Source organism: Pleurodeles waltl, chromosome 9, assembly GCF_031143425.1.
Source record: "Pleurodeles waltl isolate 20211129_DDA chromosome 9, aPleWal1.hap1.20221129, whole genome shotgun sequence".
Lineage (NCBI taxonomy): Eukaryota > Metazoa > Chordata > Amphibia > Caudata > Salamandridae > Pleurodeles > Pleurodeles waltl.
Window position 1 is genome coordinate 296,595,962 of NC_090448.1, and position 27,807 is coordinate 296,623,768.

At 41.8% G+C, this 27,807-nt stretch overlaps 1 protein-coding gene across 3 annotated transcripts in view; it reads left to right on the top strand.

Annotated features, from left to right (window-relative positions):
* HEMK1 (HemK methyltransferase family member 1) overlaps positions 1 to 27,807 on the top strand; it is a 150,992-nt gene that overhangs the window by 89,863 nt on the left and 33,322 nt on the right. For all 3 annotated transcript variants that reach the window (XM_069206767.1, XM_069206766.1, XM_069206765.1), the window contains one exon: positions 27,241 to 27,468. In XM_069206767.1, coding sequence (XP_069062868.1) covers positions 27,241 to 27,468 — 228 coding nt within the window. The remainder of the gene's footprint in view (positions 1 to 27,240; positions 27,469 to 27,807) is intronic.

Here is a 27,807-nt window from a genome sequence, read left to right on the forward strand (position 1 = left end):
AAAAAATAATGAGGAAAAAAAAGTATCTTACTCGCTGCCTCCGCATTGCCGCTTCTCGGTCCTCAATCACAGCAGGCACAGGCTCCCAGCCTGCCATGTGTCCAATCCTAACGCTGCTCTCATGCTGCTGACAGCATGAAAACAGCATTAGGATTGGCCAGAGCGCACTGGCTTAGTGCTCCGAGGCAGATTGGAAGCCTCTGCCTGCTGTCCCCAGCCCGGCAACACAGTGCCGGGTTGGAGAGAGCACAGTGCGCATGTGTGTTTAGCCGGCTCAAGACGGTCCTTGAAGGAAGATGGGCGAGGCACATAACTGCCTAACACGATATACAGATGTATGTGAAATCTGCAGGTAACAACTTCCAATCCCATCGAAATTGCACTGAGGATTTTCTTGTGGAGATCGACGTGTACACTGCAGATGACAAAATGACCTTCTACACCTTTCACACATTCAACATGGAAACATTTAGTGTCATTGAATACTGATCATTCCACTCTATGTAACAGTCCTCTCAGTGCAATATTGTCTGTGCAACACTGGGTTATGAGAACTCCTTACAAGTTCAAAACCCAGTGGTATGTATTACTAGATCAAATAAATATTTTGGATTACTCATCTAATTCTTTTTACTGATCTTCATTTGACGTTCTATGTTTCATATATCTCATTAAGATGGTATATTAAGGTTTCTTTGCTCATGTTTTTCGTCCTCATTCTCCTTTAGAATGTGTTCCTCTCTTTATGTCTTCCTGTTCCTGGGAAATGTTAAGACTATTACATCCCAAGTGCAAAATTAGAAATAAAGTGTGACTTGAATATCCACAGAGTATGTTTAATGAACGAACATTGCACATACAGAACTCAAACCACCTATGTATCATTGAGATTGGAAATTGAACAATAGACCTCACTAAGTAGTAGATGGCTCTGCAAATTAAATGCTGCAAGATAGTGAATTAGCAAGAAAGATTACTGATTTTTATATTTTAATCTGTCTGTCATGAAGTTCACAAAGTTTCCCATACACCTGTGTGACACATTTTATCACAACTTTACATGCGCTTACAGAAAATAGCAGCCACTTTGTTTAACCCCGATGAATTGCACATGTAAAATCTGGAAATGTTATGTCACTTATAGTAAGTAGCATGAAGCGCACTATTCGCAGTTCTGATGTGTTTCCATTTTCCTTGACTCAGTATCCCTTTTTTAAATTTTAGCAGGGTCGGATAAAAGTATTTGCAGCGTGTTGCTTTCCTGACGATCTGTCTGACTACCTGTGTATTTCATGTTTTTTTTTTACATTTTTTATTTTGTTGATGCCCCTTAGCGCTGCTGAGCAGTAGAGGATGATTGCTTTGGAGGAGCAGGGCCTAAGCAGATGAAAGAAGGAGATTAATCTGCTCCTAGGACAGACTAGGTGGCGTATGGGTGAAATCATGTCCACAAACTAAAAAGGAAGTGGTGAAACGTTTGTTTACTCAACATTTGTATGGTGTACGTCCGCCACTGACATTGCATCATATACTTCTGTCATGTTACCCCAGGTGTATATTATGTTGCTGTCCTTCTGCAGCTTAGACAAATAAGAGTCAGATCAGCTGTTTGTACTGGGAAATTCTCCCTTTTTATTATCTTGTTAATTTCTGTATTTCCTTTTGGTTTGTTTTCCTATTTTTTTCCCTATATCTGTGCATCAGTATCGTCCAACCCCCTATCTGTACCTGAGTCCTTATATTTCCCTACCCTGGCACAATATTCTATTTGAATAGAAGTGAAATGTGGAATCATTTTTATATTACCATTCGTACTTTTAGAACTGCTGAGGACCACTGGGATACATTCTTCATGGTGTTTTATATCAAGACAATCAGATTTATTTTCTTTGCTTTCTAATTATTTCTTTTATGCTGTTATGTAACACAGAGCCTTGTTGTGGTTTCCTCATATTTAAGTGGAATTGTGGTATCTATAATCTATAATGCACAATATTTAATTTGCATTACAAATACCACAATTCCATAAAGAAGTTTCTTTTACCAAGTCTGGCTATCAAGGTTTCATTGAATATGTCTAGTGCCACACCAACTGTGAGTTCAATCGATGATGGAAGTGGAATTCACTACACAGTAAACCTCCCCAATTAAGGGGATGATGGTTAGAAAAACAGTGGAAGGAGAAGGTGAACATTTTGGAAAATTTTGGCGAGAGATCATTGTGCTACCAATACCATGATGAGCTGTTTCTGCTTTGGCAGAAAAACACACAAGTCTAATATTTGAAATGTCACTATGGTATCACTCACAAATAATCCTCTTGCTTAAATGATGGTTTCTTGATATCTGTTGCACAATTTGTAAAATACTACCATACTTTTCTTAACTTTTAAGATTCTGTGCTTTCTTTTGGTGCAAGAACTATGAATAGTGGATTATAGAGTTTGCTTCCTAGGAGTCATGTGAATTACCTCAGGTTTTTTCTTTAAAAAATGTAAATGTACTTAAGGGGCACTTTTTCTTTCATGCGATGTGCAAATCTATAAGATAGCAATTCACTTAGACCTCTAAAAGGAGCTGTGAGACACAAGTACCAATTAATGAAACACTAGACTATCTAATCCAATATGTTGCACTGATTATAGAAAAGAATACACTCACTTTCAATTGAATAGCTTTCCAAAATTCATAGTTTGGTTAGTCTCTACTCAGAAATGATTTATGCCCATTTGTATTTCCGAATCAAGCTTCCAGAAGAAAGTCATTGAATATGAGGTCTGCCTTCTCATTTGGACATTGCCAAAACACCCGTGGTGAACTATACAAAGTGTCAGAACTTAAGCTCAGAAAAGGCAACGTGTCCAGTGAAAGTAGTCTAGTCTGCTAGCTTCGTTAATGTCTATAGAGGATTTATGTCCTCTAGCAATGAAGATGTTTTCATTCTTATTTTAACTTTGAGAACTGAGTGCCAACCTTGTGTGCATTGTAAAAGACTAGATAAATCAAAAGGTACACATTAATCTCAAAGCAAATTATCTATTTGCTTTCATTGTGTGAGTGATCTCTCGTAATTTTTCCATCGGTTCACCGATCACAAACTAATATCTTCACATGGCCACCAGAATCATGCTTCAAAGAATAACAAGGTTATGCTGAAAGCTAACTCTGGAGACAGGGAACGGCTAGTTATGCAGAATGGGGAAGTAAATCATGTGGCATATGGTGAAAGGCAAATTTTGTATCATTATTGTTGAGTTAATTTGATAATTTAACAAACAATGATACAAAAGAGATCTCAGCTCTATAGAAAATGTATAGGTTTCAATAGAAGGGAAACTATACACGTTATGCAGCTCCTGTTCAAGATTTTATTCACCAGCAATTAATTATTGTACCTGGAATGAAAGCAACTCTTGATCTCAAAATCTTTAAGGGGACTGCAATACCTGGTAGATGAGTTTGAGCAATTTTTTAAGCTAAGTGGGTAGGAGACAAACACTTGTAAGATGAAGTTCATGACCTTTAACGTAAAGAAACCCAATAGGTGCAGAACCACTGTGGCCGCTAAACCTCTAGAACGAGTCAAGGTGTTTGATTATCTAGGCATTAGATTGTCAGAAAGAGAAGATTGGCGAAAAGAAATAACTAAGAGAGTGGCCTGCCTAAAACACAGGTGTTCTATTATAGCTAAGTTTTTTCAGGGTTAAAAAACTTCTCAGTCTCCCCTGCCCTCAAGGTGTATTGAGCACAGGCCACAAGGGCAGCAGTATATGGTGCTGAATTGTGAGATCATAGCCAAGCCGAGGGTTTACTTTTGTCAGAAAACTGACTCATGAGATTGTTGCTGAAGCTCCCTACGAACTTCCATTTATTACCCCTCCAAATGGATCTGAACCTGCAGAGGATAAGTGATTGTGTAAGATCAAGTAGCACCAGGTTCAGACATATCCAGACTTTCCTGACTAATTATGTGTAGACAAGTTCTGGTTTGAGCTTGACTCAATCATCTCGAGCTCTGCCCCTCTGGTAAAAAACTTTTGGTATCACACGTGAAGAGTACAATGTGAAGAGCACCACATAGATCATTAGTTAAAATCTTCTTGTCCAAAAAGATGGACTTTGAGTTTGAAGAGTCTCTTGATTTTCTGCAGGACCCACTTCAAAGGAAGCTTTTTATCCAGCTTCGATTAGACATCCCTTCTTGGCGTCGTCTTCGAGCACCTGATCTATCCCTTTGCTTAACAAGGCTATATGCCCAGTGTGCAATGTTTCCCGCTAGGACGACGGGCATGTTCTTTTTTTGTTTGCCCCACATATAAAATAGCTCAAGCAAAGTCGAATAAGCCACTCTATTTAAATATGGCGATTATGCATTACCTTGACACCCTGCGGATTTGCCAAGCTGACACACATCGGAAAGTAGTGTCCTCTGTATCTAGTTTCATGAGAGCTGCTTGGTTCGTGAGATATAAGCACCTGGCTGCCCAAAAATTAAACAAACTTAAGCTGTATGTGAAAGTATGACAAAATCAGTGTAATTTGGCATCTATTGACTATATGTCCTATTTTTACCAATGTTTACACTTTTTTATTTTTTTTAAAACTTATTTTAATGTTTACATTGCTAAGTACATTTGTTTTCATGCTTTGTTGTGAGTGAGTCGATGAATTTTTGTAAATTCGATCTGACAAATAAAATAAACAAAAAAAATTTATCTACAATATTCATTTTCCAATCGTTCTTTATTTATGTTTGCACAACCATGATACAATAACATACAGTTCCATGGAAAGATTCAGTAATTTTATGATCCACATTGTTAGGACAAAAGCGAATCATTCGGAATGCATAGTCAATTTCACATAGTCTTTCCGAAAACCTGTTAGCATCCCAAACATCACACAACAGCTACGGCTCAAAAAGAAAAGGTCCTAGCACCGATTATTCCCCGTACCCTATTGCCTTGATAGCAGTTTGGAATCCAAATTATTGTTCTGCATGGAAGAGTGGGTTTAATGAATAAACAGCATACATTGCTAGGTTGAGCGTTTTGAGCGGCCAGAGTTGCAGCATGTGTGAGGTCTAAGTATAAGACCTAATTATCATCCTATTGCAAGTGTTCTAGTAATTGATTTTGTGATCATAATCATGGAGGATAGTGAAAGTAATTAAACTTTGGTCGAAGTTAACACTGTAACAAGCATCACACCAGATAATTTAGATAGCGGACAAAGGTGTGGTGGCGCGAAAGGCGATGTATGATCACTGAGCCAGTGTTGTTACATTATGTTTCATTCCTTATTACAGTAATCTGCTTCCAAATATGGAATTTTGGTAGAAACGCATCAAAGAAGGTGGGTTAATTATTTTTGTAAGGAGAGAGTATTGACATTCTATAGGTTTGGTCCGTTAGTATAGGCAGTGTTTTTCTATGGGCAGTAGCAGTCAATAGACTTCATCTGCCAGTAGCTTGCATGTGTCATGTTCTGTTTATTAATTGTTTTTCTCATATTGATATACACAAATGCTTCCGGGCCACAGGTAATCAATGTTGTAACTCTTGATTGTTCATCACTGACTAGAATTTCCATACTGATAAGATGCGGCCCCATATGCTATTTAAGATGCCTATTTTATTATTAAGGTTGTACATAACCTGCTTACCGTTCTCAGTTTTATTAATTTCTGGGTGCCACTCATCAGCACTGTTTGTGTCCTCCAGTGGTGTAGGATACTCAGTTCAGCCACTGCGAGTGGCGTTGGAAGCCATTTACCAATATGATTTGTCATTCTTGTATCATGTTGCAGCCTCATGTGGGTTGATTCAAGTAGCTATGTGTCATTAGTTATTGCTAATTCTGCTCAAATTGTATCCCACTCTCTTTCCGATGATGGACAGTGCCAAAGAATGAGCAGTAGGTCACAAGTGCTAGCAGTGCTTCTCAGGCGATACATGCGTCTGGTAGAATTTGTAGGGCGGGCAGTACCAGTTGAAGACAATATTAAAATAGAGGAATTTTAGTTTTGCGTCTGTAATATTACGTGTGCCCGCAAGTTTGCCCCAATCTTCCTGTGAGTGTACCCTGTGTAGAGATATTTTGTCAGGATTTTCTGGTAAATGTTGATGATCACATCGAGAAGAGTTAGTCAATGAGTGTGCTTTACAGACCTGAAACAACCTCTCTGTATAATCTCTAGGTTTTTACACAGGGCAGGACAGGAGACATTGGTATCTGGCGGTTGTGGACTATTGTTATTTTATGAAGGCAATGTGCCATCTATAGGTGTTGCTGTTGGTATGAATTAGTGAATGTGAACTCTACGTCTAATGCTTCAAACGGTTTCACTGTGACTTTGTCCAGGAGAGGATCGATGTATTTCAGCTATGATTGTTTCCAGGGTACTATTACTTTACCAAATTTGATTTTGGCATTTGTTCAGGTTGGTAATGAGACATGTATTTGAGGGTCTACACCCACTTTTTTATGGATTGTTTTTCATATTGCAAGAATTTTTTTTACGAAAGGATTTGCTAGTAATCGTGGACTAAAATTGTGAATTTATATTGGTACAAGACCTCGATCCTCTACTAATATTCGTTTGTATGTTCCATGCAAAGTATACCAGCTGTGATAATGAGTCCACCAAGTGTTATGCATACAAATGTGGTAATCTCACCCCACCTATGAAGTATGTGCTTGTAATATTTTATGGTTTTGGTTTCAGTCACGTTTCATTCCATACAAATAATTTGACATCTTTATTTAGATTAATATTGGAGTGTGAACCTGTGACCATCACTTATTTCCGTATGGTGTCATTATCAGTTTGATTACTTACATTCTTCCTCATAGCGATAAGTTGAGATGGCACCAATATGGAATACCATTTAAGTTTAGTGTAATAAGAGTTTTCAATGTCTTCAAACATTCTTTCTAGTATTCTTTTAATTTTGATCTCTAAGTATCCTAGGTCTCTAGGGAGCCATTGTACTGTATATTATGCAGTCCCAGGCTGCCTTTAATTGTGAATTTCGGCATGAGGAAGGCTTTACATTACCTCTAATGGATGTTCTAACCTGATATTTGATAGAAGCTTTTGCTTATTAACGTCAAAGTATCCAATGAGTTCTTAGCGTCAGCTCTTATCATTATTACATCGTCAACATAGGATTTAACTTGCCCACCTGGTGTTTCTATCCCTTGGCTTCCATTGCCTAAACACAGTGCAGCTGATAGTGGTTCTATTGCAAGTAAGAAAACGGTACAATGGATACCATTGTCTGGTCACTCACCTAATTGAAAAGGGCTCTGATAGGAACAGTCTGGAGTTAACCAGAGCAGCTTGGTTTCTGTAGATCCATTTAACCTTTGGGATAAAATTTTGCCCAGATCACATACTCCCCAGGATCCACAAGAGAGAGTCCCATTCTACTCTCTTAACTGTCTTTGTGGGACCTATAGGGACCACACTTGTTTCCAGTGGGCTGTCTTTTGTCAGCCACAGGAATTGTGACAGCGTTCTCAGGTGGGTCCTGGATAGTCAGCCCACTCCAAATCCTACTTGTGATTTATGCACAAAGAATGGTTTAACCTTGCATAGTTTTGTGGGGAATTTAATTTATTACAAAGGGCCTCCCCTGTTATAGGCAGATGTCAGCTGACACCTGGGCAGGCCCCTTCTTTTGTTCTCCCCATCAGGCATGCACCAGTGAAATGGGAGCCACCCCAGAACTGGTTTGGGGTGATCACGCAGGACGGGCTGCTCATTTCCATGACAGTTCCTCCGGGGTGGGCATACAGGCACTGTACAAGGGGAGAAGGGTTTCACCATCTACGGTTTAGGGAAGCGGGGCACTGTGAGATTGTTTGCAGTACAGAATGGCACACAGGAAATGCTGCAAAAGTAGGTAGGGTAACACATGGGAATTTTCATCCTCGTCGGTTAGGGAGGAGCCAGGAGTCATCCCCACCACAAGCTGGTTCTGAGCCTAAATGCGACGTTACCAGTATTCATCTCAGAACACCGGACCAGAGAAAGATCAGAAAAGGACTAAACTTGCTATCTGTGACCTAAGAAGAGCCCTGCTGGACTGGGCTTGCTCTCTCAGAACAAAAAGTTGAACTTCAAAGATTATAAGGATGACATTCTGTTCAAGATACCGGGGCACACCAAGCTACAAGAGACCCTTCTTGCAACTGCCCATTTGACCAGTTCCAACAGGACTTGCTTAGCAGCATACTGTTTGCTTCTGCTGGAGTGAGTCTTTACCCCTAAGTGTTGTTCCTTAGGTTCTGAAAACGTTGGACTCTATCACCTCTAGAAGCCTGGAACTGAGAAACATTTTGGCTCCAAAGACCTCCAGAGTAATGAGACAAACCTGCCAAGCTAATTTGACCAAAGCAGTGCAGAAGAGTTAGTTTCCCCTCACTGTAAGCTTTTTTAAGGCACATCCTCTGCAGAAGGATCTTTAGGAGTAGGTCTCTGACCTTGTGGAGCTCAATTTGGCTACAGCCTTCATTCATGCCCTGCTGGAGAAATCCATGCTCCAAAAAAGTGATTACTTGTGAATCAAGAAATCTTGATCGGATGAAGGCACCAAAAATATTCAACTGGCAAGGGACCTTTCCTGCACACAAAATTCGTATTTTACTGTCTCTTTTCCTGACAAAAAAACAACAGCTTCTCCAAGGGTCTCTGACAATAGCTATCCAGCCTTGTGGTGCTTTCTTTGGCTAAAGCCTGCTACCTTTCCTAGTAGAAGAATTTTGACTTCCATTTTTGAGACTAAGGGCCAGATGTAGGTAGCTAAAACATTGCGAGTCGGAAATTGCGAGTCGTTGCGACTCGCAATTTCCGACTCGCAAAACAATATCCAACAAGAAAAAGCGACTTCATTTTGCGACTCGCAAATGAAGTCGCACCGCAGATTGCGAGTCCGCTGTTTGCAAGTTCGCTTTTTGTGATCTCGCTAAAAACGGACTTGCAAATTGCGACTGTGCCGCAAATTGCATGCAGGTGCAGCATAACAGTTTGAAAAACACATCCTGGCTCTTGCTGATGACATCACAGCCAGGAAGTTAACAAATACACCTTGGAGGAGGGAGGACCACACCCTTTTCTAACTGCTGAGCAACCACCTGGAGGAACAGCAGCAAGAATGGAAGACTCTGGCAGTGCAGGCAGGAAGAGAAAACTGAAGTTTTCTGAAAAGGAACTTGAGGTGCTGACAGAGCAATGCTGCCAGCACCATGACCAGCTTTTCGGAAGGGCTGCCCTGAGTGTTCCAGACACGGAAAAAAAGAGGATCTGGAATGACATCCAGGAGAGTGTCAACACCATAGGGGTGAGCCACAGGAGTATAGAGGAGATAAAAAAGAGATGGTATGACCTGCGCTCCAGGACCAAGGAGAGGGTGGCAGAGCGCCTCAGGGAGATGCGGGGCACAGGAGGAGGCCCATCCACCGTCCCACCACCCACACCTATGGAGGAACTGGTGGAACAGACCCTTGAGCCTGAGGCAGTGGCTGGAATGGGAGTGCTGGACACGTCAGCACCAGGGACATCAACAAGTGAGTACCATGAAACATGCATGTACACCTATAACTGCCATACCTCCACCCACCCAGTACACAGCAGTATGCACAACCAAACTAGCTCCCTTCCAGACTTGCAACCACCAGAATGGTGCATTATGGGCAATGTAGTTCAGTAGTCAGCTGATAGGCAACAGTTTATTAGGAGGCATACAACAGATGTTAGATACTGACAGTGTGTTCCCTATGTCCCACAGGTCTCCCACAAGACACCCCCACCAGCCAGTACGTCCAGGGTGCAGAGAGCAGCCAACAGGCAGCACAGGAGTCTGAAGCAGCCACTACAGGGCCCAGCACCACACCACCACAGTCCCCTCCAGCTGCACCAATGGACATTGTGGACATCGACACAGCACCTGGTCCCAGCCACAGTGTCATACAGCAGGACCCTGAAGCTCCACCGCATCGCAGACGCAGACTCCATGTTCCAGCAGTGTCCCAGCAGGATGTAGGTGACGCATCTATGTCCGCAGCGGAGGCAGCACTCATAGATGGTCAGCGCCTGCAAACAAGGCAGATGAGAATCATATCTGGGGCAATGCGACAGATGGAGCATAATTTCACCACTGGGCTGGCACAGGTGAACACACAGTTCACACGACTGAACGATAATGTTGGTGACCTTGCACTCTCCATACGTCAACTGGTCACAGAACTAGTGTCTGAGAGACAGAGTGCAAGGCACAGTGAGCGGCAACTGGTACACAGACTGGACCGCATGGCTGCATCCATCGTCCGCCTGGCAGTCAACACCACAGGGCTGTCACGCCGTACAGTTAGTTTGCAGGTGGACTTGGGCCACTTTGCAGGGGATGTGGCTCGGGGACTGGGTCGCATCAGCCACGCTGTGGACATGATGGAGGCTAGACAGGTGGCTAGGGGCATGGCAGAGACACCTCAGGATAGTGAGGAGGGATCCACCGTCAGCAGCGCATCTGCCACGGACACACGTGTCTTGAGGAGTGGCAGTGCACGTCAGGGGTCTGCTGACACACCAAGCACTAGCCATGCTGGGCTTCCCAGGCGGAGGTGATGAGCCCATGCACTGCAGAACACTTGAGGCACATGAAGTGAATGTGTCCTCATTGCAGGTGGACAATTACAGCCCCTTCACAAAAGTTCAGTTTATCATTACTTAGGTTCACTTAATAAAAGTTCTTGTTTGTTCCACTTCACAACTGGGCTCTTTGTGTGTGACATCAGTGTGTGTGGTGACAGCACGTACCTTCCAAAGTATTGGTTTGCAATGTGGTCCCGTCTCTGTCTGCCTTGATTTGCAATGCTTCTATCCCCATGATGGCGATGTGGTAGCTCTTGCTCGTCATCCTCTGAATCTGGGTCTTCAGGGGTGAGATGTAGCCCATGTCTGGTGGCAATGTTGTGCAGTATAGTGCATGCGCCAACTATCTTGAATGCTGTTATAGGGGCATACTGGAGCGTTCCTCCACTTCTGTGGAGGCATCGGAATATTGCCTTTAACAGTCCAAAGGTCCTTTCTATGACATTTCTGGTCCTCCTATGTGCACTGTTATATCGCTTCTCATTCTCATTGCTGGGTGTTAGGTACGGGGTAAGTATCCATGGTCGTAGCGCATATGCACTGTCACCTGTTTGGCATAAATGGACAATGTTAGCAGGGCATGGATGGTTTCTACAGTGACCTATGTGTATGTCTTCAGGGTGTATTCAGCAATACCTAAGAGATATCCGTCTCCAAACTCCCCACGTTCTAGGCGTTGGTGTATCCCACTGTGCCTGAAAATGTAAGAGTCATGTATACTCCCTGGAAATTTGGCTACCATGTCTGTGATGACATAATGGGCGTCAAATACCACCTGGATGTTCAGTGAGTGGGTACACTTCCGGTTGCGGAACAGATATTCCAGATCTGCAGGAGGGCATATTTGTATATGTGTCCCGTCTACACACCCTATCACATGAGGGAAGTTGGCAATCCTGTAGAATTCCAACTTGGTGCTGTTGATTTCTGCCTCATTCCTGGGTAGGTATATGTATCTGGACATGTGTGTGAGTATGGCATCTAAGAAACATCTGAAGAACCGTGAGAGTGCACTTTAGGATACCCCACCTGCCACAGCAATGACCTCCTGATAGCTACCCGAGGCCAAGAGGTGCAGTGAGCATAGCACTTGCACATGTGTGGGGATGGCGCTGCAGCGCACAGTCTGGCGTTGCAGCTGCGGATTGAGTAGATCAATGAATTCTAATATTGCTGCACTGCTGAGTCTGTATTTATCATATATCTCCTCCTCTGTTTGTTGGAAAAGTGTCTGCCTGGTTCTGTATATCCTCTCCTGTCTCTGGCTCCTCCTCCTCCTCTGCTGTGTGGCGTGGAATCTCCTCCTCCTTGCTATCACATATATCTCCGCCATCTTGAGTAACCCAGATGCCTTCTGGGTCTCCTTTTATACTTTGGTTCTGGTTACCACCTGCTCTGAGTTAGTGGTAAATTGGGTGTGCAAAATGGGCTTTTTGCGACTAGTCGCAATTTGCGAGTGGCTTTTTCATACGGTTTGTGACTCGCAAATTGCGTCTCCCTATTTGCGAGTCGCACAATGGGGTCGCTAAATTTGTAAGTCGGTAATGGCTCGCGTCGCAATTTGCGATTCGGAAATGGGGTTTTTGCATCCCATTTCCGATTTTGCGGGGTCGCAAATTGCGATTCGGGCCATTTGCGACTCGCAAATTTTTGCTACATCTGGCCCTAAGTCCCAGGTTTTTGTATCCGACCCGTACTCCATCTTGGGCAGCCTCAAATCGGCCTTTTGTGCCAGCCTACCACAACCAGTTGACCACGGTTTTTACTTAACCCCTTTTTTTAATAATTATCAATTAATGATATGTTGTCTCCTCTGCATTGACCGCACTGATGTCAAATTTGGTAAGAGAGAGGGTTGAATTTAGAAATAGTCAAAGTGCACGGAGATACCATATACACTAGAAAATAATGTAGTCTTGCATAGTTGGGTATAGTAGTCTCCAAGCAACTGTCAAGCTGTTATAATGTCTCTAAAAGCTGCTCTATTGTTATCTTTTCATCTGTCTCAGGGCCTATTTTGTGCAGGATCAGAGCCAACATTAATTTGCAGTATCGGTCTATGATTACGCAATTGTATCCATATTCTGTGAGAAACCTCAAGAGGTCTGACAAACCATTTTTGTTAGGGTTGGGGGCATATGTGGAGACAACCATCACAATTGTGTGTAATCTAAAGGGAAGGCATATTTACCGTTTGTCCATCCATTGTTGGAGGACCTTATGAGGGAGAGATTTCCTAATTGAGAATGCTACTCTCCATCTCCTGGTCTAGGTCCAGTGATGGGTGCCTGTTTCTACACAGAGTAGCTGCTGCTGGTTGCCATCCCTACTCAGTCACATCTTAATTTAGTTAACTCTTTCGTTGAGGTGCTTTTCTTGGAGTAAGGGATATTTCAGTGTTTAGATCGCACATAGTCTAATATCTTATGCTTGTTAAAGTGTGCCAGTTCAGTTACATTTAAAATGATTGTTAATGGTTTGATATTGCAGATGTGCTTTATTATGGTATGGTGTGATGTGTCTTCTACAGGCCTAAGTGATGAATGGGATTTAACCTAAAAGTTATGTCTTTGCTCATGTGTTGGTGTTGAAGGTATATTTCATTGAATCAGTAATGTGTCACCTTCTATACGATCAGTGAATATATTGTCTAGATAATATACATAATGGGATGGTAAGTGTTATATAAGGAGAGGACCATGATGTTAGAAAGGGACATATGCACAATGAGGTTATGAGGAAGGGGATGGGGATGATAATCTGTAGTGTATAATGGTTCAAGTAAGAAACAATTGTACGTACACCTGGCTGTGCATTCTAATGTCCATCTTCCTTCCCACTCCAGATGTCGTAGAAAACGGCATCGGTGGCCATTCCAGATGTTCCAGTCACCAGTTTCACTACTATGAGCTCCATAGTCTGGCTCGAGCTAGGTACTGTTACAGTGAGGACTTATAAGTAGATGGATTGGGGCTTTTTGGTCTAATGTGCCATACTACTGTGAAATGTGGTCTCAGTCTTTAATAATAAAGAGAAAAAACAGAGGGGTATCCTTTACCATAGGCATCGGTGTTGAATACATCATCCTTCCTTCAAGGTTAGGTTTGTAAGTGGGAGTGCTTTGCGTCCATCTCTGCCTGAGAGGATTTGGAGGAAGAAGTCTTGTATGTGTTATATTGTGGTTATTTAGAAACTTTGCACAAGTGTGTCTGGTAATCAAAGGAATTTATTGTAGAAAGTTAATTAATCAGATATGTATATACGACTACAGCACAAATAGCGAAAAATAATTAATTTATCAAATTTGTACTTGCTGATTCAGAAAAGGACACTTCAATATAGAAGGACCGCACTCAGATGGTGACCTCAGAGGGTGTTAATATGAAAGTTGTGCCAATGTCTTTGTTTTTTGCCTTTTGAGATCACCTACTATGAGATATAAAACTATCTGTTCTAGGTGGTTTCAGAGTGTGTGACTGCACTAGGCAAGCTGCCATCCATCTCCTGTTTTTCAGCAGGGATCTTGATTTGTTTCTAGTAGCTGCAAGTGTATCTACGATGCGGTTTAGACTTTCCTTAACTGAGCCCCCCCTGCCTTGCATCTCTTTTTCAGTTGTTTTCTTTGGGCCTCTCTGGCATCTCTAAATGAATAAAACTGTGACTGTTCTTTCCCTTAAGAGCGAAGTTGGTATCTCCATAGATTTATGTATTCTCTTATTTTACCATCCAGGGTGGTAAGCATTGTAGTAGTCCATATCTGATATCCCTTTGCTTGAGACGAGTACAAATATCTGACATTTGTTGTCCTGATAGAGTAGTCCATGGACACATAGACTGATGGCTTGATTAAATTATTGGCAGACGGAGCAGTCACCCTTATCCTGGCGGAGGCCTTTACTTCCTCAAGGCAGAGACTACTGTGCCCTCCAAATTTATAAATTACCTCCTAGCAGGCGGTGATTTATAAAGGTAACGTCAGGAACCACCGTCACAGCGGTTCCTGTCCGTGAATTTTACTGTGTGTTACAGGGCCAACTTGAGAGGAGGCAGCGCTATAACAAACAGTAATCTTTTGTTTCTTTAAAAAAAAAAAAAAAGTAACAGGATTTTCTTTTTGTAAAGAAAAAATGTAGTGCTCCTTTGTCATGAGAGGCTTCTCCCAAGGTTGGGAAAACATTCAAATATTTTTACTGCTCCTTACCACCAGGTTTACCTTGTTGTAAGAAACGGTAAAATAAATGATTACATGTCCACCTATCCAAATTGGGTGGGCGGACATGTAGTCATTTCTCTGACAGCCCTTGCTCCCCAGGGCAATCGGAGGCAGTTAATCACAGCAGAGACAGAGTAGTCTCCACTGTGATTGACCCCAAGGTTCATCCACATCTAAATACAGTGGGCGGACCGCACTCTTCGCAGTGTGGATATTCCATCACCGTTACAGCGGAGAATGCTTACTTGCAAGAATTAAATCCATTCAGGGGTATGTAATTTAATAAAATATGTACTTGTTGATGGGACAGGTTGCTTTATAAATCTTCTTGTCCTGTAAAAAATCTACTTGTCCCTTTGATGCCAAGTAGTAGAGCTCTCATAATAGCCTCTCTGATTATTTGACAGTTAATACTACAGTAGCAATTTCCTTGTTTTGCCACCTTTCCGCCGAGCTAGCTTCGGGGCTGGAGGTAGTGGTAAGCAATAGTTCCAGGGTTGGAATGCCCTTTTGAGCCAGTGCAAACATACTAAACTGCATGTTTTGAGGGTTTTTCACCAGATCTTCTCGAATCATTTCCTATACTGGCAGATGTTGGAAATGTAGTCCTGACAATACTCAGAGGTAAAATTTCTTCCAGGAGTGGGATAAAAGTGGTTAAAGGAACTTAAACACACACCAGATTTTGACATGAGCGAACATACATATGCATATTTGCCTGTGCTAAAATACAGTGCATAAATATTTTCTAGTAGTACGATTTCCTGATCAACTTCTGAATTCATGAAATATATTAATCTGCACTGATGCAGACATATACCATGTGTGCAGTTTTGTGACTTTGTTCAAGAATTGGGCCGCTGATTAGGTCTAACATTAACCAGGAACCTTTTGTTTTAATTAAAATTCCAACTCTCTCTCTCTATTCATCTGTCGGCTGGCTTCATTGTGAATGATCGCAATCTCCTCTTTCACAAGGAGCGTATCGGCACACAAAGTAGTTTTGTTCAGTTCCAGGAACTACTGTGGCAATGTGTGCTTTTTGAGACCAAAAAATATTTTTGCTTTCTGCTACTATTTGTTACTATGGCGAAGGTCGAGCATCTCATAACAATAACAATAACGTTTTACAAAAGCAATACCAAAACAAGGCATGCAATGACAAAACCAAAAGAAACCAAAGTTGGACCTATCAGCTTTGCCAATACTTGTTTATATTCATGTTTTCCCATAATCTTCTTGAAACTGGTAACAATGACTTTCAATTATGAATATTTTTTAGAAATATTAGCATGCATCAAAACATTTTATTATATGATGCTTCAAAGTAATGGTACCAAAAATTTCACAGTAATTTAGCAGAACATATTTTTTCTAGTTGCATTTTTGTTGTGAATGTTTTGTTTTGAAAGCAAAAAATCATCAATCTTGCTTTCAAGCATCTGCAAATATTGCATCTAATCAGAGGACATCCTGGGAGCATTAAACATAACCTCTTATTGTTCAACTCTTCAAATGTGTATTCCCATTTTTTTTACTTAAACCACAGTCAGTAGTGAGGTCTGAGCTTACAACATTTATTTAGAGCACTTCTACATATTTCATTTTACTTGAACCACAGTCAGTAGTGAAGTCCAAGCATACAACATTTATTTTGAGCACTCACCCTAAAAAATAATGGCTTTCCATTAATGAATCATAAATACAAGTTCAAACAGCATTAATGTATTGACACATATTACCTTAACCGCAGACATTTCCCTTCCATGCTCTATAGTGTGGTCCTTTAAATTAGGTGTCAGAGGGTTTATGCTTCAGGGGATTGGGCCTTCTTGTCCGAAGGCCAAAATAAGCCTGAAAACTTCTTGTTCATGACCCCAAACAATATGTCCCGTTTGTCGGGCTGTAGGAATTCCACTACTGTGCATGTTTTAAATTGTGTTTATTCAGGTATAGGAGGTAGACCATGGGTCTCTTTTGTGTGATGTTGGGGATTATTGGGTATTGTTAGTCTATATGTATTTCCCCTTTCTGGTAATTTATGCCGATTGTGGGTTGGAACCTAGTGCTGTCCCCCCTCCTACAAGGTGGTTCAAAATGGGCTTCCCTATCTCTCAGAAAAGATAGCTTAATTTGTTCTGTGTTAGGGCAATGGTAGGCAGATCTGTCTGATCAGTCCATTTACAGTTCATCTCTGGAGGTCGGATGTTCTTGTTCCTCCTGACACAATAGAGTTATTGAGTACAGTTGATAGCGGAGAAGGTAAAGATGGTATTTGCTACGCTCTTAACTTGGTGAAAACTCGAAACTCAGCTAATTACATCCACAGGGGGTTTTGTCTCAAACAGACTGAATTCACAAACACATTAAAATTGCAGTGACAGCAGAGCAGATTTGCCTCACTGTAACGAAAGAGAGAAGAAGTTTGCAAACCATAACAGTTTATTAACAGATTGTTAAGGTTGCACTCTCCAGTCAAATCAGTTAGGTAAAATCAATGTTCACCTGGATTGGGCATACATGTATATAATCCAAGCAGTTAAATCATTATTGCAGAGATTCCATTACTAAAGGCAACATGTGCAAATCGAAGCAAAGACCTGTATCCATAAAGGAAACTCTTAATTCTAAACTACGGTCGCATGCAGATAGGGAAAGTCAGAAGCAGCTGGTGCCAACCAAAATAGAAAAAAAGAAGAACCAGATTAAGACTCCAATTAGAATGAGAAGAAAGGTACTTTCTCCTGCAGAGGTGGACAGGGGCAATTGATGATAAGTAACAACCTTCCCTCAGTTAAAACATAACACTTCGTCCAAATGATACAGTCTTCAGGGTTCCCACCAGCCCATGACCACACAAAACCCATTGTTCTCGCTGTACTTTGTGTCAGCCTCCTTATCACAAATAATGCAATGGCAGCTTCTTCTCCCATTGTGGCCTTCACAATATCACACAACTGAGTATTTGCCTCCTCAACTTTCTCATCCACCGCAAGTGTTGAAGTTTCGGTCTAACCCAACTAATGACTACACTAAGACCTTCAAAATGTTAGCTAGCAAAAAATAACACTTTAAGTGTGCCCATGGTGACTCTGAAACAAAAAGTATAATGCATGGCAAGCACAAATACAACATTTATTCCAAGATGGAGTGCAGCTCCTTGGCCCACTCATATTAACTTATAATACAAATTCTAACTAACATTCATCAAATATATAATTCAGCCTGCTAAACCTAAATATAAACAGGGTGGAAATTAATAAGCAACAAAATGAGAGTACATAATCAATAAGCTGTGTATAAATCACACCAGATTGAATGAATGCAAGTTCCAGAATAACACATTATTTAAGTGTAAATAAACTAAATTGGTTCTATGTCATCACAGGCACAGTTCTCCAGCCTGGTCGCTCACGTCCTCATCCTCCTCCCAGTTGCGCTGGTTTTTCTGTTCTCAGCAGTTCCTGTGTTGGAACTTTCCTTTATTGCGTTCCATCAGGCTATGTGGCGACTTCACAGCTTCAGGCTTGTCTTGTCAGAGGTGGTGCAGGAGATCAAGTCCCAACATTGGCATCACATGTCAAGGATAACCATTTAAGAGAGCAGACGTGTTCCCAATTCACATCTGCTCTAAGCACTTGAAATGCTCTGCCCACTGCTTCGGCCCCGGTTGTGCACTGACTCTCAGAGCTCCTTCACACACACATCATCTTCTTACCAGTCGTGCCTCTTTTCACGCAAAAGGAACAGGTGCTGCACGCCAGGAGGGGGTGGCAGGGGGGACAACCTAAAATTTAATCAAATTAAATAAAACAACAAAAAAAAACACTAACCTTTTTGGCGCATTCCCGCACCGCGCTCCTCTTCCCTGCTGGCTGCATGCAGGCACAGGCTCACAGCCTGCCCCTGCGGCCAATCCTAATGCTACTCAAAGCAGCGTCAGGATTGGCTGGGAGCACCCTAGCTGGGCACTCCCAGGCATACTCGGAGCCACCATGCATGTGTGTTTGGCCGGCCCGAGACAGCCGGCCAAACATACATACACAGTGAGAGGGAGTGTTGAGCACTCCCCCTCACAGCTCCTCACCCCAGATGCCCCACCCCTTTCACAACAAGGGGACAATAAACATAGTTTATCAAGGGGACAATAAACATAGTTTATTGTCCCCTCGTTGTGAAAGTTTTGTAGCTTCTGCTGCTGGCAGGGATTGAAGGGGGTGATACTCCCCCGCCCTAACGGAGGACCCGCTCCTGCTTCCTACAGCCAACGTTTGTCTTCTGCAGTGTTTTCGAAAAGAAAATAGTTTGTGCAAAATATATACTGTGCTGCTCTCAGTAGAATATAAGCCTCAATGTACACAGCAATTGTTTTGTTTGAAAACCTGTTTTTAGGTTAGTATTTATCCCGTGTAGGTCCGAAACATGTATTTCACTGATCTTCACTCGTTTTCTGACAGAAGAGTTTATGATATCTTGTATTTGCCAAGAATAGGTTCCATTTCTCAGCAATTTAATAAATAAATGTGGAACTGGCCGGTAGGTTCAATTTAGGTCTGTCTTGGTTGGCATGTATTGTACAGGTCAGAACTATTTTACGTTTCTAGCTTAAGTGCTCTTCATCCCAGCTAACACCTCATTTCTCACAGGCAAATAGGTATCCAATAATTTACAGAGGAGTTAGAATTTAAAGAGGCAGAATGGTTTATCTTTTAGGCACTTTTTTTCAGCCACCTCTTCGTGGACAATAAAATTAAAGTGTCTGTCCACAATCCTTGTGTCCTCCAAGTCAATTTTCCGAAAGAAGCGTTCCTTTATTTATTTTGTCTTACAATGAAGTGCACTTTGCATGGCTTGGTGGAATGGAGAAAGCGGAACCATTGGACGTGATGCACCTTGGCACAACCTGCAGGCTAAATGGAATGGGTCTACAAGGTGATCAAGAGCTGCATACATGGATCGCTGGCACCTAACAAACTAATACATTATTTTAGACGTACCATCCTCAGGGCCAGTGCACTTATGCTACAGGAGAGAACCCAAGTATGCCGGAGTCTTGACTAAATTATTCACTAGGAAATGGCATTTTTGTAGCATAATGCAGCATATTTTGTGATAGCATGACTTTATTTTGTCATTTTTTACACATACTAACACCATTTGGGCAAAGCTTTAGCATCATCAATACCAGTTGAATAAACAAATAAAGCAGTACGCTTAGATTGTTAAGAAAAGGCTCCCAGTGACAATTTTTTGCCCAGGCTAATTATTGATCAGTAAGTATTAGAATGAGGTGGGGCTTACAAGGTATTATGACAAACAAAATCCAGTGAGTCCTTTGGCTGTATGAGATAGTGAGAAGGTTGCAGTTCATAACTTGGTTTTAACACGGAAATGAGTTTCTAAGTGCGCCAAACCAAAGGTAGTTATACAAGTGTGCAGGCGTGCTGTCAAACTGCAGATCATTTGAAGGATTGCATGAAGCAAATTCTGTGAATTTTGTCTGGTGCATATTCTGTGGAAAGAGTTTGAAATCTGAAGATGTCATGGCCTTGAGCAATGAAACTCGAAACATGATCTTAATTAAGTTTTTCTGTGTAGAAAATGGTAGGTGCCTCCAAGCAATAAGGGTAATCATAAAGTAATGCTAAGTGTAGATGTTAAACTTTTCATCCTTGGTGTTGTCTCCCTTAACTTTTTGCCTCTGTTTCCCAGGTTATTGATATGTGCTGGACTCTGATTTTGCTGTTTTTGTTACTCTGGGCACTTTACCACTGCTAACCAGTTGTAAAGTGCAAGTGCTCCTATACAAAATGTGTATGTAATTGGTTCATCCATAATTGGCATATTTCATTTACTAGTAAGTCCCTAGTACAGTGCACTAGAGGTGCCATGGGCCTGTCAATCAAATGCCTCTAGTGGGCCTGCAGCACTGGCTGTGCCACCCACATAAGTAGCCCTGTAATTATGTCTCAGACCTGCCACTGCAGTGTCTGTGTGTGCAGTTTCAAACCGTAAATTCGACTTTGCAAGTGTACCCACTTGTCAGGCTTAAACCTTCCCATTTCTTACATGTAAGGCACCCCTAAGGTAGGCCCTAGGTAGCCCCAATGACAGGGTGCAGTGTATGGGGAAGGTAGGACATATATTAATGTGTTTTATATGTCCAGACAGTGAAATACTGCTAAATTTGTTTTTCATTGTTGCAAAGCCTGTCCCTCTCATAGGTTAACATGGGGGCTACCTTTAAATATGATTAAAGTGTAGATTGCCTTTGGGACCGGATAGACATGTGGAGTTTGGGGTCTCTGAGCTCTCAATTTGAAAATACATCTTTTAGTAAAGTTGATTTTAAGATTGTGTGTTTGAAAATGCCACTTTTAGAAAGTGAGCATGTTCTTGCTTATACCATTTCTGGGACTCTGCCTGTTTGTGGATTCCCTGTCTGGGTCAGTTTGACAGTTGGGCTGGTTGCACCACTCACTAGACAGTGACACAAAGGGAGCTTGGGTGTAGTCTGCATTTCCTGATGAGCCCTCTGTGCTAGGGGGAGGAGTGGTCACTCACCCCTGAAAGGGCTGTGCCTGCCCTCACACAATGCAGTCTCCAACCCCCTGATGTGTGTCTCGGGCCTGGCCTGGGCAAGGCAGGATTAAGTGAGACTTTCCTTTGAAGTAGGCCTATTTCAAAGTGCAAAATGGGTATAAGAAGGGCACCCAAAACCACAGACTTTAGAACACTTCTAGAAACCAAGAGGAACCTCTGCCTAGAGAAGAGATGAGGAACAAGAGCTGCCCTGTCTGTGACTGTACTTTGTGGAGTCCTCCTGCAGTTGCTGCTTCTGCCTGTGCTAGAGGACAAATACTGGAATTTGTGTTGCCTTTCATCTTGTGAAGAACTCTCCAAGGGCTTGATTTAGAGCTTGCCTCCTGTTGTTTGAAGTCTCAGGAACAGCAAAGACTTCTCTCTGCCAGCACCTGGAGTCTCTGCTGAGACTTCTACCCTGCCAAGTGGAGCCTATCCAGTTCCTGGGACCCTGAAAGGAGAATCTGGCAGGCCAAGAGTGAGAAATCCAAGCACCCACCGCCGTGTGAGGGAAAGATTGACGTAACTCCGACCTGTGTCTGAAAAATGGACGCGCCGCCAGCTTCGCGGCTGAAATCGACGCTCGGTTGCAACACGACCAGAAGATCGACGCCCGCAGCTGGGGAAACGACGCGCAGCATCGCTGACGGAGGCTGGTGAGATTGCACCCCATGCTGTGTGGTTTTCAGATCATCGTGCGGCAGGATTTCCGATGCAAACATCGTTGGGCGTTTAAAAATTACGCAAGGCCTGCGCGGACCCGACAGTGCGGTTCGAATCGACGCATCGCTCTCCTGCGGAGAGAAGAAACAAGGCCCGCCGACTTGACTGAAGGAGAAACTACTCACGGTCTCGCTCGTGAGTGAAATCAACTCATCGCAAGCCCTTTTTGACCCACACTCACCCATGCGGGGTTATTTTTGATGCACCCAGGTACATTTCCACGCTAACAGCGTTAGCGTTGTGTTTAAAATTACATGAAGACTCTATTTGTTTTTTAATTGATAACTTGACTTGTGTATTGTGGATTTTTGTTGTTTTGTTCTTGTTTTGTTTAGATAAATATTCCCTATTATTCTAAACCTGTGTTGTGTCCTTTTGTAGTGTTTTCATTAAGTTACTGTGTGTTGGTACAAATAGTTTACACCTAGCACTCTGAAGTAAAGCCTACCTGCTTGTGCCAAGCCACCAAGGGGGCCAGCAGGGGTTAGCTGATGGTGATTCTCTTTTACCCTGACTAGAGTGAGGGTCCTTGTTTGGACAGGGGGTAACCTGACTGCCAACCGAAGACCCCATTTCTAACAGTAGAGACCATGTGACTGAAAATTTGTACTTAATTCTTGATGCATTGCAGAGTGATCCAGATGTAGAAGTAAAATTATATGGCTGAAAATGTAGCTGTAGATGTTAAGACTCTGAATCCCCTCACCTAACTTGTGCACAAGTTTTATTTATTTAAAAACACGTACATCTTAAGCTTTAGTGAGCTGAATAATTATTGTATTCAGCTGCATTCTTTTTCTTTGTGTATATTTTTGTTATCTTGGTAGTTTGTTCTTTTCTTTTAAAGGGAAAAATATGTTAAGATGTTACTTTCTATGGGTGAGGTCTACTCTCACAGCATTCAAATTGTCATGTGGATTCCATCGAGAAATGTAGAATGGTACTTTGGGGTTTGGTATCTAGGCTAGCCCATTGTTGATAAGCTCTGTTTGGCAGGCAATCATAAGTTACTAGATATCAGGTGGGGTCTTTTGCTGCTTGTATACCAGGGCTTCCATACTGCAGACCCTTACACCAGAGAGCAAGAGCCCATTTTAGCACTTGAGAAATGTACAAGCTTTTTTGGCCTGTTGTCCCCTTCTTCACAGGGCCGCTAGGCTCAAACCCAGGGGCTGTCCAACAGTGTGAACTTGACAGTGGTAGCCCACCTTTAACTGGGTAATTCTAGAGATGGTGTGACAGCGCTCATGGGTGGGTTATTCAGAGATCCTGCTCTAGATTGGATGACTTGGCAGGTGCAAATGCTTCTGGGCTTCCATTGGGGAGCTTACACTATCACACATGAGCGGCCGAAGATTTTATGAATAGCTTTTGCCACAGTATGTCAATTGAAACAGGGCTGGTGTTCTTTTTCTTCAATAGCGTCCATCCACTGGGAGTTCTCATTTACGCCTCCCAGCTATCTAAATTTGAGATGCTGTTGATGCGTTCAAATGCTTAGCAACATCAACTTGTCATAGCTGCTTCTTCCTTCTTAATAGCAGAAGTTTGTCTTGCCCTTGATTGACTCCTAACCTGAGATGTCTCTTGCAGCAATCACCCCAAGACCTCAAGGCAGAACATGCTGCTAGCCTACACTCCCTAAGCACCAATGGCCTTCTGCTACCTGCAGGGTGATTGTGTGCACCCCAGGAATCTCTGATACTGTCTCATAAGGCACCATGACCAAGACCAATCCACAGAGCTTCGGAAGAGCTCCCTTCCTTCATTGTCCCCAGAATCCCTAGCACATCCACCATCTTCTGTCCCAGAGAGGAGACCCAGGAGTTAGTGCCACTAGCTGTGCAGACCGACTCCAACAAAAGACCAAGAAGTACAAGGCCAGAGTGTTCCTCCACTCCTGACAGTGTTTCATTCTTGTTGTTGGTCATTCCTTCTTCTTCTTGCATGTGCTGGGGCTATAACAATGCAGTGGAGAGTTCTAGAAGATAGGAGTTCATACCCATTTCAAATATACTACATCACCCTACCAACTCTACCAACCAACTCTGATTCGCCGTTCCAAGCAGCAGTCTCTAGACCATTTAACCTCCCTGCACAATAGTCTGCAAAAATCAAGATGGCAATTTGAGAAGACTTTGGAACAAATCATTTTCCCTGAACCAAGGTCTGGCTTTTTCTCTCCAAGCTTCAAAGAACGTCCCCTGTGGTGACTGGGGCAAAAAGTCTGACTGCTCTCCCTTTGTCTCTTGTGGAAAATTCTAGCTTGTGCTTCTCGAGGACATACAGTTAATTACCTTAGGGAGATTTTGTCCCCTCCTCTTCAACTGCCAGGTGAAAGCTAATTTCCAGAATGGGTTGTGTGTTCAAGAAGAGCATTGAATTGCAGGCTGGCTAATAGAATAATTAATTTGGCCCAGCTAGATAGCGCAAAATATTTCTAGCCCAGTGAAATATGTCTAGTTTGAAAGTGCATAAACACGGTTGGCATGTCTGACCTTATTGGTTTATTGCAATAAATTGATAAGGGGTTGCATGTATTGGGAGGATGGACCTTTGGACTCGTTTGAGACGTTCACACGCTTGAGTCTGTACATATGATATATATCAACAAACAGTCAATGAAAATCTTTAGAGACAGTAAATTTCACACACCGTGACCCTTTTGGCCATGAATAACCACACCTTTAGTATCAATTAGAAAGTTTATTTTCCTAGATTAACAATGCAAGAATCAGGTAAATTAGTCTCAAAACCACATTATATAAGTACAAGAATAACACTGGTTGATCGAATCTTCTAAAGAATCTCAACTTATCTAGGGCATTTACAAATAGTCCTTCTAAGATCAGAGTACAAATCAGCAATAAGAGTAAGTATGCAATAAAAATAACATACATCGAGATATTCAGCAGTTGAGCAACATCAAATCAGTAGTTAATTGAATGGCAATAGACTCTATATCATTAGATTAGCATCAGGATGTTGGGTTTCATGCAAGAGTTTTAGTCAACATTAATTTGGAAAACATCTAACTATGGCTCTATCAAAAGCAGCAGTTGGTACCTAGAAACACAAGACAAATCAGTAGTAAAGAGTTTTGCAGATTAGGATACCTGTCCTTTTATGGATCAGCAAGTAGTGATTAGTCTTTGTCTGACGGACATCAGTTCGGACAGAATCAGCAACAGAGCATGGAAGTGGGAAAATGGCTCAGAATCAAGGACTCTAAGCTCTCCGAACCATTTAAGAGAAGTTTCTAAGGCAGGCAGTAAAGGCGCATCGAGCTCTAAGCATAGAGCGCAAGAATGAACACAATCATTTACGCATGTAGCACCAAGATAACAATAGAATAGCCCTGAGTAGAAAAGTATCGAAGTGACCCAGAGAAGAGCTCATGAGAGTGGCTACACAAGTTCTGAGTGCAGTGCAGTTAAGTTAAAGTTGTCCCATGTTGTCAGTGGTCCAAAAACCATACAATAGCCATTAGTCCAATAAAATTAATATTTTAAATCTGAGATGTAACTAGACAATCTTTCACATGTTGATGATTGGTTCTTCTCCCTTTACGCACGTCGTTGAGTTGTCAAGAAGCAACATTTAATGTTCTACCGTTCCTTCCGTCAGTACATCCATTGTTAGTTCCTGGGAACATTACTTTCTCATACATCTCAAGTTAATATTTGTAACAGTTTTTGTACATCCATGTTTCTACACACATTACCTAATACACAGTTGCTTATGAAGACAGAAAAAACATTTCCTTGTATGTAAGATTCGGTCAACCTTCAAAATTGAAACAATTACTTTCTCTATTATTCAGCAAGCATGAGATCATATTTTATTCTTACATTGCATTTTCTAATAAACAATAGTGTAATACTAAGGCTTAGGCCTTGTTAGCTTGAGGCCTACAGTTTATTTAAACTAATACATAGCCTTTAATCTCAAGTATGACATTTTACTCCATTTTATTATTAATGTAAACTCTAAATAAACGTTAATATATCCTTCAATACAACATTTTACATTAATTGGTGGCCATTCAAGTGGGTACTTTTACTAGTTACATGTTATTTTGTATGTTAAGTCATTTTCTATGCATATTCAGAATACAAAATATATAAAATATTTATTAGTAAAATGTCAGCACTCACGACACTAGCTGATAAAGTATGTGGATGTGTGTTTGCTACCCAGAAATCATGAGAAAAGACCTGTCAATTAATTTCTTACTTCAGGTAAATCAAAATTCACAATTTAGGTATACTTTAGCCAGTGCGAAAAACAGTATAAGCGGTGCATAATTTACACTTTTAGCCAGAAAAAAAGGATATGTTTCATTTTCGATTTCCAACTGAATTATAAGGCCTTACGAGGCCATACACAGAATACTCTGTCCGATCTGTCAATGCCCTTGTTCAGATGCTAAATTGAGCCATACATCAGTCTTCTGCACGTAGCCTGCACACATCACCACACACAAGTGCAAAGAGATAAAGCCTCAGCATAGCTGAGCAGCAGAGGACCTTGTTTTTTAAGATGGGTGAAGGATATTGCAACATATATCCGTTTTGAGCACACGTTTATAGTAAGTAAATTAGGCACAATTAAGGGGTCTTACAGTATAAGTCTATAAAACGGTGGTTCAAAAGCAAAAACAACCCAGAGATTCTCCCTGTCAGTATCTGCTTTCTTGCAGACAGGCTCCATTCTCTAGTTAAAATATATTCTTCAGCACTTTTCTGTACTGTCTTGTCATTTCATTGAATTAAGCCTGTTGACCAATGTTTGACATAGAATATGAGATGCTATATCACTCTGTGATAATCTGATTCACATTCTCTCAAGTGCACCTTTTCTAAAGTTTGTAGGAACTTAAAAATGTGAGTGATCTTGTTTTTACTTTTCCCTTCCTGCATGTAATCTGCTTAGAGTTTGAATTCATGCTATGTCATGTTGGTAGCTTGTCCCCTTTTAGGCCACTGCTAGTAATGCATGCCAGCTTTGTGAAGGAACGCCACTTATAAATTCCTCTATGTATTTCTTTCTTACTTTGCTATAGGAGCTGGTCAAATTGATAGTTGGCGAATTCACTTGCAAGCAGAAATCTGAAGAACTGTCTCACACACAGAAACAACAAGCTTTGCTGCCCCATTGTGAAGGCATCTCTAGAGGTATACTACAGTGTGACTGTGAGAGCCTTGAAGTGCCCCACCAGACGCCTGTCGTATTGGACATTGGATGTGGCTCTGGGGCCATTTCCCTAAGCTTACTTCAAAAAATACCCCAGGTAACATGAAAGGTCGTTATTCAATTATCAAAGAATGGAAGCAGTGTATAACGTGCCACACGTGGCCCTATGATCATGACCAACGAGGGTAGACATAGAAGACAGACTGAGGAATGCATGGGGGAGAGAGATGATATTACACAGAAGTCTTTGCAAGGTTCGAAAGACATGAACCGGGGGCTTTTACTCGTGATGAATATGCTTCGCATTTAGTCTGTCGTCTGGGTAAAAGGTGCCGGAATTAGTGTGTATCAATTTTTGGTTTAATCACTTTCAGACCTCGATAACTGGTAAAAGATGTTGGCGACAAGGAGAGTTGAAGTTTCCCAAGATGTTATT